This window comes from Rhinocladiella mackenziei (assembly GCF_000835555.1).
Source record: "Rhinocladiella mackenziei CBS 650.93 unplaced genomic scaffold supercont1.4, whole genome shotgun sequence".
NCBI lineage: Eukaryota > Fungi > Ascomycota > Eurotiomycetes > Chaetothyriales > Herpotrichiellaceae > Rhinocladiella > Rhinocladiella mackenziei.
Window position 1 is genome coordinate 553,286 of NW_013550601.1, and position 16,203 is coordinate 569,488.

At 49.5% G+C, this 16,203-nt stretch overlaps 3 protein-coding genes across 3 annotated transcripts; 1 reads left to right on the forward strand and 2 right to left on the reverse strand.

Moving 5' to 3' along the window:
• Window positions 1–2,610: 2,610 nt before the first annotated feature.
• On the forward strand, window positions 2,611–5,186 carry Z518_05330 (uncharacterized protein; the record flags this gene model as incomplete). The annotated part of the gene is made up of 3 exons (XM_013416144.1): window positions 2,611–4,542; window positions 4,592–4,832; window positions 4,912–5,186. The coding sequence occupies 3 exons, from the start codon at window positions 2,611–2,613 to the stop codon at window positions 5,184–5,186; spliced, it is 2,448 nt and encodes an 815-aa protein (XP_013271598.1).
• A 955-nt stretch (window positions 5,187–6,141) lies between these two features.
• On the reverse strand, window positions 6,142–10,422 carry Z518_05331 (uncharacterized protein; the record flags this gene model as incomplete). Its single annotated transcript, XM_013416145.1, has 2 exons — window positions 6,142–8,201; window positions 8,451–10,422. 2 exons carry the CDS (start codon window positions 10,420–10,422, stop codon window positions 6,142–6,144), a joined length of 4,032 nt encoding a protein of 1,343 aa, XP_013271599.1.
• Window positions 10,423–11,500: 1,078 nt separating this feature from the next.
• On the reverse strand, window positions 11,501–13,597 carry Z518_05332 (uncharacterized protein; the record flags this gene model as incomplete). The annotated part of the gene is made up of 2 exons (XM_013416146.1): window positions 11,501–11,767; window positions 11,816–13,597. The coding sequence occupies 2 exons, from the start codon at window positions 13,595–13,597 to the stop codon at window positions 11,501–11,503; spliced, it is 2,049 nt and encodes a 682-aa protein (XP_013271600.1).
• Between the last annotated feature and the right edge of the window lie 2,606 nt (window positions 13,598–16,203).

The following is a 16,203-nucleotide window of genomic DNA, read 5'->3' on the forward strand; positions in this document are numbered from 1 at the left end:
TCGCCATCTTTCCCAACAACGTTTAAAGGCAAATGAGAGGAACTGCGGGGAGAAGTCAGAGCTTTTGCTGTCGGAGAACGCTTTGAATCAACTTGAACCCGTGCAAGCAGTCTGATGCTTATGCATGATACTACACTATGAGGGCAGACAAACCGGAGCAGGATGCCGTCGGTGAGATGCCGTTCGACCCATTTTGTGTCGATCTTGGCCTTGGCTAGGTGACAAGACACAAATGCTCCGTCCTGCAAAACCGAATTTGACCAGAATTGGGGGTGTGATCAAATCTCGAGGTAAACAAAAATGTCTTTCGTTCTTCGCCCTTTGGCGTGAAAGTGAACGTGGGGGTTGGTCGCGTGTTAGTTTCTGTCACGTGAGTGTGGGGGCTGAGGGCATTCAGCCTCGTTGTGACAGCGTTGCCAAAGAGGATCATGTATATATCGACTTCCTCAACAATGAAGTCGATGTCGCCTCTTGCCTATATTGATAGATAGGTTCTCTTTTGTGCACTCTCCGGAGCATTCTGACGAGCCGGTCCCTGACGTCCTGGGTGAATACCTCCGTGAGAACCTTCCTCATACATTCCAACTCGGCAACGGGATCATTAGTTGGGTAACCCAGGTGAGACACCCGCGTACGAAAATCCGAGTACGTCAAGTCCGCGTTCGAGCGTGACGCAGCTCTGTGCCGCTCAACATAACGAAACCCATGATGAGGCTGTCATGGGGATATGTGGAATCGTCGAGATTAATCCGGCAGGTTAGCCTCAGAGAGTGATCTAGGATGAATTTGCCGCCAAATTCGGCGACGTTGGAGTGCACCCATTTCACTGCAAGTCGTTGATCAACGAGACCGAAATTCAAGTTCTCACCTTGTGCTGCTAGACTGGCCGAATCTGGTGTATCTTCGTAGCTTGTGCGATAGTTGGCCGCGATGACGATGAGAGATTTTGTCCGTTGGACCCACGGGGCAGAGTTGTAATAAGTCGTATTGGCAACGTCTTTGGTAAAGGCGCCGCCAAAGAATCAGACTAACACCGGCAGGTTAGAGATCTTCTTGGACGTGGGCGTGTAGGTGGGTATGGAATTTAGATGGCTAGCGAGAGGCAGTCTTCGCTTGAGGCATTGACTGTGGCCTCCCTGGAGAGGTAATCTTGGCTGTGAACGGTGTATAATGTGGCCTGCGCACCTGCATGGTAGTATTGGAGACATATAGATCCGAATTTTGAATCATTGATATCTCTCTCTGCTGAAACAGCAGAGAGAGGTTCAAAACGGAGTGTCTGAACGAAGGGGATGTCTAGAAACTGGGATACGAAAGTATGTTTGGCGTCTGTAGTGAATGTGGCCTGATGTAGTGTTGACAACATGCCAGGGGATCCTGGTGTCGGGAGTGAGAGACGAGAGGGCATTGGGAACGAATACCACGAGGCTAAGAAAGATAGTGGCCTTCATTTTTCAGACATATCTGGGAATATGTCAAGACAGCGGTGGCTACCACCAGATACCCAAATTAGAGGAAGACTCTTGACATCTGCGGAATTCAACTACGCCAAATGGTAGGGTAGAGCTTGGTGACAGAAGATGGACAATCGTGGGTCACCTGCCTACGAGGATTCTACAACGTTTCTGAGACCCAATGACGACTTCAGCAAACTTCCGCCTGCAACACCGAGACGATCCGTGCACGGCAAAGCTCTCTGCGCTCCTGTCTTTCGCGGACCATTTTGGCCCCCTCTCGAAACGTAATTAGTACAAGGTCCTCTTCACCCTGCATGACCTGCGACAAATACGCAATCTGATTCGGGCGGCTATGGGATGCCACTGATTGGACCGTTTTGTTAAGTCAACCCAGTAGACGGAATGTCTAACCCGGTCAATAACCTGGCCTCGCCCCCTTTTCTTCCCTGTCGAGACAATGGCACAGCTCCAAGAGGATTTCAAATGCGTCTTCCAGAAACAAATCTATAGCTTCTGGCTGTTCACGGATTTAAGCCCATGACCAAGAAACATTCGCAAATGCCAAGGGTACACGCGGCTACAAAGATTGGACCATCCAGCTCAAACATAGCGGTTTGTCAGATACAAGCACAAGCAACCTCTCTCAGGCTTCATAGCCATTTCGGCTGTTTTTCACATTTCCTCGCCGAGCTCAATATGGACAGCCTTCCATGGCCAGATTTGGCCCAACGCCACAAGTCTCAACATTAATACACCAGCCGCTGAGCTGCTTGACGCCATGCTAAGGGGGTCTCTTACGTCTTCCGGCATTTGGTCGTCCTCTTTTCTGCACCTTGATATGCGTTGTCAACTCGACACAATGTGCGTTACAGGGGATGACCATTTCTATTCTATCATGCATAAATTCCCCACCCATTGATATGACCAAATCACCCAACGCTGGCATCAAGGAGGAGGAGGGGGGGGGTATTTGCCTTTCTAGGCCACCTTGCACGTTGTTCCTGACTGGAGGTGATCCTGGTCAGCGTCAAGGGATGTCAGTGCCGCACTGCCGAGATGTTGGGATATAAAATGTGAACAAACACCGTCGTCAGAGACTGCCTATCTCTCTCTCTCTCACTCACACACACATTCACATAACTCACAATTTACCATGGCGTTGCTTACATCTTCTTTTGCCACCTTGGCAGTGGATGACTCTGGGAATCCAGAGAACATCGAGTCTAGTCAACCACAAGTTCACTTACAAATCCCGGAGCACGATGAAGTGCTTGACATTATCGACACGTTAAGATCTCAAGGAATCACTCGTTATATCGATTTGCCCCAGCTGATCGTTTGCGGCGACCAGTCCTCTGGAAAGTCAAGTGTTTTGGAAGCCATATCTGGGGGATTTCGTTTCCCTACCAAGGATGCTTTATGTACCCGCTTTGCCATAGAGCTCATCCTCCGCCGAGACCCGACAACAAAAGTCAATGTTACCATTGAACCTCATGAGGACCGCCCCCCAAAAGACCAGGATATCCTTGCCAGCTTCGAACCGCCGACCACCAATCTCGACCAGTTCCCTGCTATTATCGAGGCAGCAGCAGCGGCAATGGGTGTGGATGGCACCCGAAAAGCATTCAGCAAAGATATTCTCAGGGTTGAACTATGGGGCCCACATCAACCCCACTTGACATTAATCGATTTACCAGGTCTTTTCCACGCTGGTAATGAATATCAGTCCAGGGCTGAAGCAGCATCCATCCACGCCTTGGTACGATCCTACATGAAGAGTGAAAGAAGTATCATCCTAGCAGTGGTCTCCGCTAAAAACGACTACAGCAATCAAATTGTCACCGAATACGCGCGTGAGTTCGACCCTCAGGGTCATCGCACGTTGGGTATTATCACAAAACCGGATACTCTTCACACTGGATCAGAGTCCCAAAAATGGTATCAGTCTCTCGCGGAAAACGGCAGAATCAGTTTGAAGCTCGGCTGGCACTTTCTCCGAAATAGAGACTTCGACACAAGGGATTCTACTACTGCGGAGAGGGACGAAGCGGAAGAGCAATTTTTTCGCCGACCTGACTGGAACTCCCTACCCAAAAGTCGAGTTGGAATCAAAGCCCTTCGGCCGCGCTTGAGCAGGATTCTTCTGTCTCACATATCGAAGGAACTTCCCAAACTGTTGCAGGATGTCCGAAGTGGTGTTGAAAATTGTCAGCGTAAACTGAATAGACTCGGACGACCAAGGCGTACGGTGGAAGAGCAACGCACGTATCTTGTACATGCCAGCCAGACTTTCATGAAGCTGATGCAATATTCTGTTGACGGAAGCTACCTCGATCCCTTCTTTGGTAGCTCCGATGATATAGGCAATGGCTACCAAAAAAGGCTTCGAGCGGTGGTACAAAACATCATGAAAGATTTCGCTCGGGCGATGCGTCTACGAGGACATGCGATTCAGCTCGTGGATTACACACCTGACTCCAATAGTACAGGCCATGGAGGCCCGACCTTCGTCGCAAGAGAAAACTTTCTCAAATATGTCGAGGGACGGATGAATAACAACCGAGGCCGCGAACTCCCGGGTACATTCAATCCTGATATCATCGGCGAACTCTTCTTTGATCAGGCAAAACCGTGGGAGGAGATTATTCACTATACCCGAGAACAGTTGATGAAGGCCGCTGAAAGGACGATTGATCTCCTCCTCGAGCACCTCGCGGATCCAGCTACGGCCGCAGCCCTCCAGCGCCATCTTATTGGACCGCACATGGAGGAAATCAGCAAGTCCCTCCACCTCAAAGCGGAGGAAGTGTTGAGACCCTACGTCAAGGGTCATCCGCTGACTTTCAACGAGTATTTCATAGAGAACATACAGAAAAAGAGGAGAATGGAGACCCGAAAGCTCATGGCTAAGAAGATTAGCTCCTTTTTTGGCAAAGACCCCGAGGTAGAGCTAGATTCTAGCAGGATATTTGAGGGCAAATTCAATGTTCGAGCACTCCTTGACGCCCTTGTGTTGGAGATTGAAGTTGACGCTGATCGATTCGCTTGTGTCGAGGCGACCAATGCAATGGAAGCCTACTACGAGGTTTGTACAGCAAGCCATGAATGCGGCACCGTTACTGATGAAAGACTAGGTCGCTTTAAAAGCCGTGATTGATGCATTCGGCATGTACGCGATGGAAGTGTGTCTTCTTGATAAGCTTCCGCACGTCTTCGACCCTAGAGAGGTGCACGGTTTGGAAGAGAAAATGATCAGGAAAGTTGCGGCTGAATCCCCTGAGTCCATAATTGAAAGAGAAGATGCTGAAAGGAAGCTCTCAATTTTGGAACAATCGTTGAAGACACTGCAAAGGATGAAGATCCCCCAGGTCCAAGGTACGTTGAGCGGTGTCTCAAGTTCCCACGTTTGATATCGTCAACAATCCCATCTTGACTAACGTTGATCGCCGTCAAGACGGTCAAGTTCCACAACAAGGCAGTCTTGGAAGACGAGAGGCGGTCAGAGACACCAGAGATTATCCAAGTGAGGCAGCCTTGAAGGAGGTATATTCTAGCACAGAGGACACCGAGTCGACCGATATGGGTTCAGAACAATTCGTAGATAGCCCTGACCGAGTGAGAAGCACCACCTCACGGTCCTCAGCGACTTCTGCGGAACTCGTTGAGAACTCTCCTGGACGCGACCGCCATTATTTCAAAGCTCATCTCAAGAAGTCAAAGGCCTCGTAAAGCTAGGCAACCAGAGAATTCGGGAAGCGTCGTGGTGATTGGCCTTTGGTAGTCTAGTCTCTCTTACGGAGTAAAAGGTATCTGCAATAAATTTTTTTTTTTTTTTTTTTTCAACGAGATGGAAGCCAGGAGCTCTCTCTGCCACGTCGCTGCTCCTCTTCCTCTTCTTCTGCTGCTTGCTACTATTGCTGTTCACGTTACTGCTTGCTCCACGATGCAGCTGTGCAATAGCAGCTTATTTTTTTATATTCAAGTGAAGGAGCAGCGCCTCTAGAAACGATAGCGACGATAGATACCAGGGCAGCTGCCGACAGCAATAGTGGATTAACCCTAACCGTACAGTTTTGGCGGTCCACCTCGTACAATCTCCCATGCAAACGACGGGCCCAGAGCTGGGCGCTATTGTGAGAGAGAGCATCATTGCAATTATCAGCTACATAGGCTGCTATTGCCATAGGACCTCCTTCGACTCCACCAGTTTTCATACTACCCGCATTGTTCCGGCTTACTCTGCCATTTCTTCAACATCCCCCATCGCCAACTGCGCAACCAGCACCCAGCCCCCTTTTGCCTCGCTTCCTTTCTCTTCATCACTACTGGCATCGAAATCGGCGGCGATCTTCTCAAGCGGCTTGGTGGATAACTCCACCGTAGCTCTAGCTGACTTAACAGCTGTTGCACCGTCCTTTTGCTTTTGCAGCTTTCGCAACTTTTGCAGCCTTCTGTCGCGCCTGCTGTTCTGCTACTGCTACGAGCAGCTCCAGGCGCTTTTCAACAGCAGACTTGCTTATTGGCAAGTCCGTCTAATGAAACAGAACGTCGCCGATGGCCAGAGAACCGGCTGATTCAGGTGCCTAGCGGGGAAATAAAAAGGCAGTCTGGAAATGAGCAATTTGAGAGGAGTTCTTCAATCCCGAATCAGCATGTTTGTAGTCTTGTTTGTGCCACCTTAGGATTATTTATCCTGGCCGTTCAACTCGACAAGGTGCTGGACAATATCAAAGAGCTCGCCATCGTCCTTCACATCATTAGAGGAGTCGATGCGCTTCCGCAGTTCATCGTCCAACAGCGTCCTCAATCTTGATGCGAGGATCCCAATCCTCGCCCAACCTCTCAGCCTCAACCATCCATCTACGAGGATTCCAGCGCCGGAAGTGTCGATCTCAATTGGCCCGCCGAACAGGAGCAGCGAATAAGCGTTCAAGGGCGTGAGATCCCGAATAAAAGTTTTGCTCGTCTCCATTTTTGTAAAATAGCTCAGAAAGGCTGCTGCGCCGGAGAAACCTTGAGCATCGAAGAGTATGCTGCTTGGGTGGACGAAGACCCTCCCATTTTCTTCGATGAAATACTTTACAGTTCTGGCTTCCGGTTCGAGTTCCTTCGCGCCCGTCATCGACGCGATATATTTCTTGTCCGGCATCTGGATCCGCGCGATCTGTGGGTTCAATGCACCGGCGATAAGGGCGCGCATGAGCATGGTGTTGCCTTTCCGGCGGTTATATCTAGAAGAGTCGGTTGCATAAGTGGTTGCTAAGAGACCGGTTTCTATCAAAGAGTCGAGCAGTTGGCGTCGAGTTGAGTCGATGTCACGAAGAGTCTGGTGCGATAGAAATCTGGCCGAGCACCAATCCTGGATATCGTTGTAATGCATCGTGGAAGATTGAATTCGCCATTGCTCGAATGCGGTACTGGCCAAGATCAGATCTCCACCGGCGGTGTAAAAAGATGACCACGCCTCTTTTGCTTCGTCTCTTTTTTCTCGTGGTGACACAAAGGGGCTTTTGGTAGTTAGAATGGCCGCGATCGTCAGACATGGCTCTACACAGTCAAACAACACTCCGTAGACCAGGAGCTTGGCGCATCGAAGGTCCGCTGGGATCATAGCCAAATACATTCCAAGGCCTGTCAAGCGGTCGTTTTCCAACGCTCCCATCCGGTGTAGAACCCTCATTGCATTGGCCACAGCTCGATTGTTTGGAGGAGAGATAGTGCTGGCCAAGAATTCTTCGACATTGCGATCCGAACCTGTCGCTTTCACAGAAAGGCATAGCTGCTCCAATGGTGTCCGATGCATCTCTGGTGCAGCGGTCGCTGCCATCTGGACTTCGATACTTCTCGTGAACAGCTTGTAGTACTTGCCTGCTTGAACTCGACCAGCACGACCGCGTCGCTGCTTGCAAGCAGCTTGCGATACCCAAACTTCCTCGAGTCGGACAGTATTAAAGGCTGGGTCGTAGTCGGTCTCTTTGACTTTTCCAGAGTCGATAACAGCCACAATATCCTCAATCGTGATAGAGGTCTCCGCAACGTTCGTTGCCACCACGACTTTTCGTTTACCGGATGGGGCCCGTCTAAATACTTGTCGCTGTTCAGTAGGCGTTAGCGAGGCGTGTAAAGGCAGACCGTGGATCCTTGGCGATTCATTCAATGTCCTCAAACAGCGATCTATTTCCAAAGTGCCAGGCATGAAGATCAATATGCCCCCAGTTGTATCTCCCAACTCCCCATCAATGATCTGTATAAGTGAGGCAATCAATTGGTAATTGATACCAATTCCCAAGTTCTGGATTGCCTTTCCAATTTCAGATGAAGGGAGATCTTTGGCAAGTTCAGGGGCCGTCTCCTTTTCCTTTTCCACCAGGCGGACAACATCATCGAGATAGTAGTCTTGAACCGGAAAAGTACGCCCTTCGATATGTACTCTACCGACAATCTCGCCGCCAAAGTAATTGGCAAAAATATCTGCATTCAGGGTTGCACTCATCAGGACAACCTTGAGCTTAGGGAGCGATGACACCGCATCGCGTAAGAGAGCCAGGAGGAAATCCGTGTCGAGAGAACGTTCATGGACTTCATCGACGAAAACATGACTAACATTCGCTAACGCCGATTTGACGGTTTTTGAGCCTTGCAAGCGCCGAAGGAGAACCCCAGTTGTCATGAACGTAATTTTGGTCTTTGAAGACACTTTCGAATAGCCCCTGACACTGTATCCGACTGATGTTCTCTCAAAACCTGCGTCAGCAATCTGGTCATATTATGATTCAATGAGATCAAAGTGGAAAGGATTTAGGTTTGATATAAGATATGTCTGGAGAATGGGCCCATATAGTCTTTCATGATGTATGAGGCCCCTTGAACCTCATGCTTCTGAAAACTATACATATGCACAATTTCACAAGAAATAGCGTAATTGACGACCAAGGAGGGCGGGAGGAAAATGAATGTGTCAGACAACCCAGTACAAGGCTTAAGAGAACTTACCTTCATCACCCTCTTTTACGCATCTCTCTGCACTGACGCGTTCTGAGAGTGACAACGCTGCTACTCTCCTTGGCTGTGTGCATAGCATATTCGTCGAGGAGCCTTGCATGTTCTGGATAGCTTCGTCCAGGATGAATTGAATTGCCTGCGTACTCTTTCCAGAGCCCGTCTCACCAGTGATCAGCGTGACTTGAGCTTTCTTTACCACTTCTACAATGGTATCCTTTTTGGACCATGCCGGTAAGTTCTGCCTCATTGAGTTCATTTTCTCCTGTGCTTCTGAACATTGTCGGGCTTTCCAAGCCTCGAAAATTGTTTTGTCAGATCTGGTATCTTTTGGATAGCTTCTTTCTCTTAATTTGGATGAATCGGAAGGACTTTGCCCTTCAAACTCCACGGTCGAAGGTTGTCGCACTTTGAATGAAGGGGACGCAATCTGTAAATCACTAAGCTTGCCAGGACTTTCAATAATAGCTGGCACAGAGTTGTCGAGCCACTCCAGTAATCTGAAGATCATGGAGTCGCCGAGTAGATTTTCCTGAGCATAATTGACAGCGCCTTTTACAATACTAAGACGAACGTAGCTTGGTAATTCGGGTGCTCGGATTGAAATGATAGGTGGCAATGAACTTGGATAACCAGAAGAAGGACGTTGAAAGCGAAAGGTGGCAGAAATGGCCGAAGTCGGGTCTGTTTTGATGACGCAACAATCAGGACCATCAGCAGTGAATCTTTCATCGAGAATAGCTTTCAAAGCCGTCATTTCTTCTGCCCAAATGTCTGTCTCTGTTGTGGAGTTTTTCGGGTCGTCAAGTTGGGGAGACACAAGTTTCAGCTGAAGCGCTTCAGATGCCAACGCTGCGTCTCCATCGTTGTCGCGCAGAGCTTGAATGCACAGTTGACTGGGGTATCCCGCTTCCGCCAATCTCTTTATTTTAGCATCAGTGGCTAGGTCGCTTGTAACGAGGAGTATGCCAGCATTGTAGCCTGGTGGAAAACTCCATGCGGGCAGCGAATCCTCGGGTACGTGGATGAGTAACCACTCTAATACTTCCTCTCGAGATCCACAATGGTCCAGTGCTTCCTCCACATGACTACACTGAAATCCAGACTTTGATAAATCGGACAAGATTGAGCTTCTCTCTCCCTCCGAAATTTTCTGAGCGTTCTGGTTCCACACGCCTCGCGTTCTTATCATTGATTCGATACGCATGCGGACATTCTGTCCAAGTTCAAGCTTGGGTGCTCGATCCCACGACTTGCTATTGGCAGTGCTCGCTCCTGGATTCACAAAGCTTCGAGGCTCAATTTTAGTTGTCTTCAACGCCTGATCTTGTTTTTTCTTTTCCATGACAGCTTTGATTTCTTTTCTCTTGGCTTCTGCAGCGAAAGGATCCGCATCATATTTCCACGCTCGGTCCTCCCTGAGATCTTCTTCTTTCAGTCGTTGGAATTCACCTTTCCAGAGATCTCGATACGTTGGAGGCAATGCCATTGCTAAATTCTTCATACTGCATGTCCGAAAAAGTGCATATGCCGCTGCAAAGTGCCGTGCCTCAAGGGCAGACGGTCGATCTGCTAGATGGGCTTCGGTCGCGGGCAGTTGAAAAGGAGGAAGTTTCGTTATCTCTCTTGTTTTTGGATCGGTTTTCGACAGTACCACCCAAAACCTGTGCAAATTTTCCCCGTTGTTGCCTGTGGATATTTGACGTCCAAAATACTCCGGCTTGTTCCATTTCTGCCGTTGGCAATGCTCTGATAACATATTCACTGGCAGTTTGCCCGTCCACGACGCGCCTCCTATGACTTTTCTGGCATCTGGGCGGGGCGGACCTTCGGCTTTTTTTGGATCTCTCTTATTCTTGTCATTTTGCTGATTGCTGAACACGATATGATCGCTGTCTGGAACTGAGGGAGCCGATTTCTTGGACTCAACATTCTTGCCTGATGCAGAGCCTTTTTTGGGCGCCATTCGCTGAATTCGTAATATTGGGTATTGACCAAATGACTGTCAAGAGGACAAAGATTGGTGAGGTCTAAGATTTTCAAACCTACCCGATCAAGAGTAAGAGGCGTCGCTTTAGAAGGGCTCACTTGGACAGAAGGGAGACTCCACCATTATCCCTATCAATACTGAGACAATTCCGGGGCCCAGAGATGCAAATTAGTGTATGGGCAGGGAATGAACAGGAATGGTGGACGGCTCGTGCAGTGAAAAACTTAACCTCGGCAAACATTCCGTAAGGAACATAAGCCTCAGCCTTGTTGCCCCCCTTATTTGTAAGGGCTGTGTACTGCGTGTCGAGAAGCCGGGAATTCGAAGGCCAAGCCAAGGAAGGGATTGGAGAACTAGGGAACTGGGTATGGAGGCTATAGGATAGACGTTCACGTGGTAGAGCTAGTTCCCAATGGGCCGGGTGGCCTGCACGGGCGTAAGAATCATCAATCAAAGCTGTGTACTGCAGGTACAGCCCCCCGGTTTGACTCAAATTCTTCTATCTCGACAAAAGTTCATGGATAATGGAATTTGAGGAATATTTCAATTTTGAGATGCGCATTGCGTTTGCGTCTCTCCAGGGGCATTATCACTCATAGCATAATATGGTTTCTCGATGAAACCAATTCTGTCGCAGGCAGCCTTTGCCACCGTCTCTGTTCGCCGTCACAATCTCCAAAGCTTTCCACGAGCAAGTTCCGTGGTCCACCATAAATAAAGCTGGCCGATACTCTGTCAGGCAACCGAGAGAAGATAACGCTCAGTTCTGTGATTCTCGGACTCTATGCAAATGATGATGCTAATTAGGGGTTCATGACTTCGTGTATCCTCGTGATCGTTCCTCGATAAGCAATGAGGAATTCTAACATTTAAAAACAAAAAGAAAAAAAAAAAATGAATGATAAACCAGCAACGATGACATTTCTCTTTCCGACATTGCCGTCAATCAAGTTCATCCTCCATTCGGGCTTCATTTCAGTCGAGCGCGATGTTGTTCGGAAGCGATTTGTTTGTGGCCGATTGCACTCATGTTGCTAACTTGAGAGACGGCTGTTCACATGCGGAAATAACAAACGTTATCATGGAAGTATGCCGTCGATGACTGAGGTAAAAATGCTGCGGCAGCCGGATCTGGCAATTGGAAGCCTCTCTGCATCTCTGCCTCGACAAATACTGAAGCTCTCTTGTAGCGCTTGTCGAGGTACTTGTTGAAAACTGCGCCATGGTGCTTTCTAGGGTCATCGCAGCATTCAAGCAACAAATTGATCAGCGGTTTGAGTTGGGAGTATGTATAGCCAGAGTAATAGACATGATGTGTAGACTGATTTCGTTAGTAGCTGAATTTGGTATGCCAATATTACAAACTTACCCAAGTACCTTTTCGGAGCATGATACGTGCCAGGCAATGAGAGGCAGCAGCCGTAAAGCTAGGAGGGCTCCCGACGAAACGCTCATCCATCAACGTCACCTCAAGGAAATACTTGGCCAGAGTTCGAGTCTCGAGATCATAGTCATCAGCCTTGCTAATTCGGCGCAGGAAGCTCATAGGGCCAGGCCAACCGAGTTCGAATTGAAGCATGGTAAGCATGAACCGCTCTGCTTTGAGAATTTCATCAATGCTATACCCACCATCGACCATGTACACAATTTCCTGCACAGATGGGCAATTGATCTCTTCGTATTTGGCGGCAATAAAAATGGCGGTGGCGCCAACAAGCTGGAGTTTGCCGAGAGAAACAACTTTGCAGGACAGAAATCGGTCGATGTAGTTGACGCAGAGGAACAGAGTCTCCGGGAGCAGGTTGAATCGAAGATGCACTTGGACAAGCCAGTCCATCAGAACCGAGCGCATGGACCACTGAATTTCGTGTTGATTATCCATGTAATGAGCGTTGGGAAGCATCTTCAACTCCAGTTGTCTCATGTACTCGAAGATCTCGTCTCCATACTCGGCGACCATGCTTGTGTCATAGCTTTCGTCTTCCACATCCTCTGGAGAACGAGTGGCCTCAACTAACTGCTTCGCAGCATTGATTTCTTTACGAGCTCGTGCATTCATCTGTGGGAACAGGACAGCTGTTGTACCGCTGGTGGTGTTTTCCCCCCTAGATCGAAATGATCTAGCTGTGACATACCCTTCTTCATAGTTCTCTTCGTCTTCTTCGTCCCAATACTCTTCTTGCTCCACGGGTCGCTGAACGTATGTACGATGGGGACTCAAAGGTGGTACACCGTCCACAGGGTTGATTAGCTTTGCAACTGGGATCTGTTGTGCTTCTGTCTCCTTCACAGCAGTAGCATTTGAGTTCGATAATACCGGAGCAAGCTGAGAAGACACATTGTCGGTCGCAGGTGGCCGTGAAGAAAGGACATCGGACGCTTTTGCGGCAAAAGCTTCGACTTCCTTTATATCAACGTTAACATTTGGCTCACTGGATAGCGTAGATCCTAGATTGACTTCATCAATGCCTGGCAAACTGGTGTCGGATTGGAGATCTTGAACTTCTTTGACAGGGTCAATCACACGGCGTGACGCTGGTGGAGGGAGACAAGGCTGAGGTTCATTCTCGAGCTTGGAATACCCTATGACCTTTTCTTTCACATCAGTGGCATTGGCATTGTTTGATTCTTGTAATGTAATTTCTGTCTCTTGGACTACACCCAGCCGGCTATCATCTTTGAAGATCGTCGTTTGCCGCTTAGTCAGGGTCTTTCTCGAATTGGCAGCCTGCGGAGGGATCACATTGTTGTCGGCTGGGGGATGGAGGAGGGAGCTTTCAGATGTTGTGTTACTGTGGTTGGCTTTGATGCCCGATGGCCTCTGTGCGGGCTTCAGCAGCGTAATAGCAGACTTTCCGTTTAGAGGGTGGGCAGCCTTGACGGTGGGTTGCAAGCTAGGCTTGGTTTGTAGTGTCGAGTCATCTTTGCTAGGTCTGGTGCCCGGGACAATGTTGCTTAGATCGCCAAAAGGAGTGCGCTTCGCCGCGCCTTTCAGGCCCTGTCCTGCCGCGGACAAAGATGTCAGGGCAGGACTAGATTTATTTCGTTGGTGGATGGTTTTAGTGACATGACTGTCGGGAGGGAGGTTCTCATCATTCTTGCCGACGCGTCCAGGCCGGATCATGCGTTGCGGCTGGAGGAAGAATTTCATTGTTAGTGCCAGTCTACCGAAGGGAGAACGTATAGGGGAGAAAATTTTAGGATCGCCAGGAGCTTTGCGCGTCGACTACCTATGTTGAACGGCGGGGACGAGGACACTTACTCTGGCATCCATGTTGAACAGCCACACCAAGAAGATAGAACGATGTCTCCTGATCGAGTTTGAAAATGTTGGTTAACACCACAGAGGCTGCTGCAGGTCGAGGCGGAGCGCCGCGACGAAGATGCAGGAGAGACAATACGTGATAGGGGTGGAAGCATCAGATGAGGAGATATGAAAAGACGAAGGCAAGGAAGGGGAAGGCCAAACACCAGGCTGTGTACCAATGCAGAAGCTATGCCTGTGGTCGAGTGCACGGCATATTGTGGGCCATAGCAACAAAACACAACATTGAATAGGACGAGGTCCCGATATAAACAGACATGCGGTACAGCACTGGCACTGCTAGTGAAGTTCCCGGCGTCTGCTACTGGCTGCGGCTCTTGCCGCGCTTGGCTTGCTGCCAAGCCCAGCTATCCTCCTTTATTACGACGTCAACAACGCGGTCATTTTGAAAGGCACTACAATGTATTTTATAGTTCCTATCCTCGCAGAAGTGGAGTTTAGCTGAGAAAAAGTATTTGCCTGATGGGAAAATTTATTTCAATTGTACAGGTGTCTTCTTGTAGGTCCCTATGCTAATTGTAGGGCGCTACGGCCCAAAAGCCTGCTATGACGTCAACGCGTCGGGGAATAACACGTGGCCACGTGACTTTATAGGTCCCCAGCATCCTGGCAATTATCCATCATATCATTACTGTCAGGATGGCGGATGATCTAGATGAGCGCGCCGTCACAAGAATCAAAAGGAGACAGTTGGTGCCATAAGCCCGATCGTTTGTCTTGCTTTGCCTTCAAAAGCTTTCTTCAGGGGAATCAACATGGAGGGTACGGCCTGCGACCCGCTCGGGTGTCGCTGGGCGCTTACTCAACCTCAGCAATGTCATAGGACGTCCAACGATCCCGAATCCACCTCGACATGGAGAACGCCTCGGACTTGTATAATACGATTCTGGCTTGCGATCACGCATCTCCTGATCTCATGTCTGATGGGTCGGAGCGATGGTAAAGACGGGGACGCGACACCGTACAGCAGTATCTGCCTCAATGCAGCTGTTGGATCGTTGGTGCAGAACAATACCGAGGACGATCGCACGATCAGGTCTTTCCTTGTTTGCGTATCCGGATGTATCAAAAGCTATCGATGTTCGCGAAGCAAAGGCAAAATAAGTGATGAAGGCAAGTCTATGACCTTTGAAGGCGATATCCCGAGGGCCGGAACTCCCAGCGCAAACTCTAATTCGATGGCTTTCACATCATTTGCACCACATCTGATGGCCCCCATTCACCCGGTGAGCCAAATTGCGCTTACCGGCCGACTCACATCGCGAAATGTCCCAGCGAAAAGGATCAGAACCCCGACCCAAACGGAGCTTACTAGATGGGCCTGAATGGTTGAGATGGTTGCCCATAGAATTGGAATGTGGGGTTGCCCTGTTGGAGGGTCAATGACAGCAACCTGACGTTCATTAATCTCGGCTCGATTTGCGGCGACAACGTGAGTCTTTCTGCGAGTAGCAATGACATCCCGTTCGGGAGCTGCGAATCCATATAAAACAAAATATGGTACTGCACGTGCACCGATGTTTTATGAAGCAGCGAAATTGCGCCGGGTTCGAGCTTGCCGCCATTTCAGACTTGTCGCCAAGGCCCAGCGCCGGTTTACAGTAGAACCGTCAAGTGGAAGCGAGCCTACCTCTACTTGGAAGACTTTGACGCCGCCGTTGCCCGTCGTAGCCGTTGGGAATACTCCATATTCTCCCATGCTTGAGAGAGATTATTGTGGGAGAATTTTGGAGGGCGGGCTGAAGTGCATGGATTGGCGTGAACGGCGATTCGAATTCCCTGCGATTTGTGCAGTTTTGTGGCAGCCAGTGCTCCAGCCCACGGCCGAGTCGTCGAGGATTGGTGGAATGGTTGGATGGCATGCTTGCGTGTCTTGACCACGGCCTCTGAACGGGCACCCAAACGGCAGCCAAAACTTGCTACTCCACCCTTTACGGTTCATACGCGGACGCTTGCTCATCTTCGCCATACAGACGTCGCAAAGTTGCTGCAACTCGGCCACATTTCTTGAACATCAGTGAGGGGTTTGCTACTGATTCCTTTTTAGCACAGCGCATCGCCTGGCCTGGCTCGCAACTGGTGTCCTCACTTTCCCGATGATTCTGACCGGTGCGCACTGCGCAGAACTCAGCACTCAGCACCGCCGCCGCTGACTGCTTCATAATTTTGCACTCGGAATTGATTGCCCTGCTAGCTTTTTGCCCGCCTCAAGGCACCGGCCATGGGGATACTAGCCAACGAGCTGGCCATGCTGCCCACCCGCTTCGGGATTGTCACCTGGTGCGATTGGCCCCGTAGCTGAGTGAACACCCCGTCACCAGATAGCGCTACCAAGTCAAAAATGTGAAGTGACTGCTAGGGTGGTTATCCCTCACCGTTGGGCGAACACATAAGACCTAGAAGTCCATAACTCTTGCCAGTTGCGAGGCTCC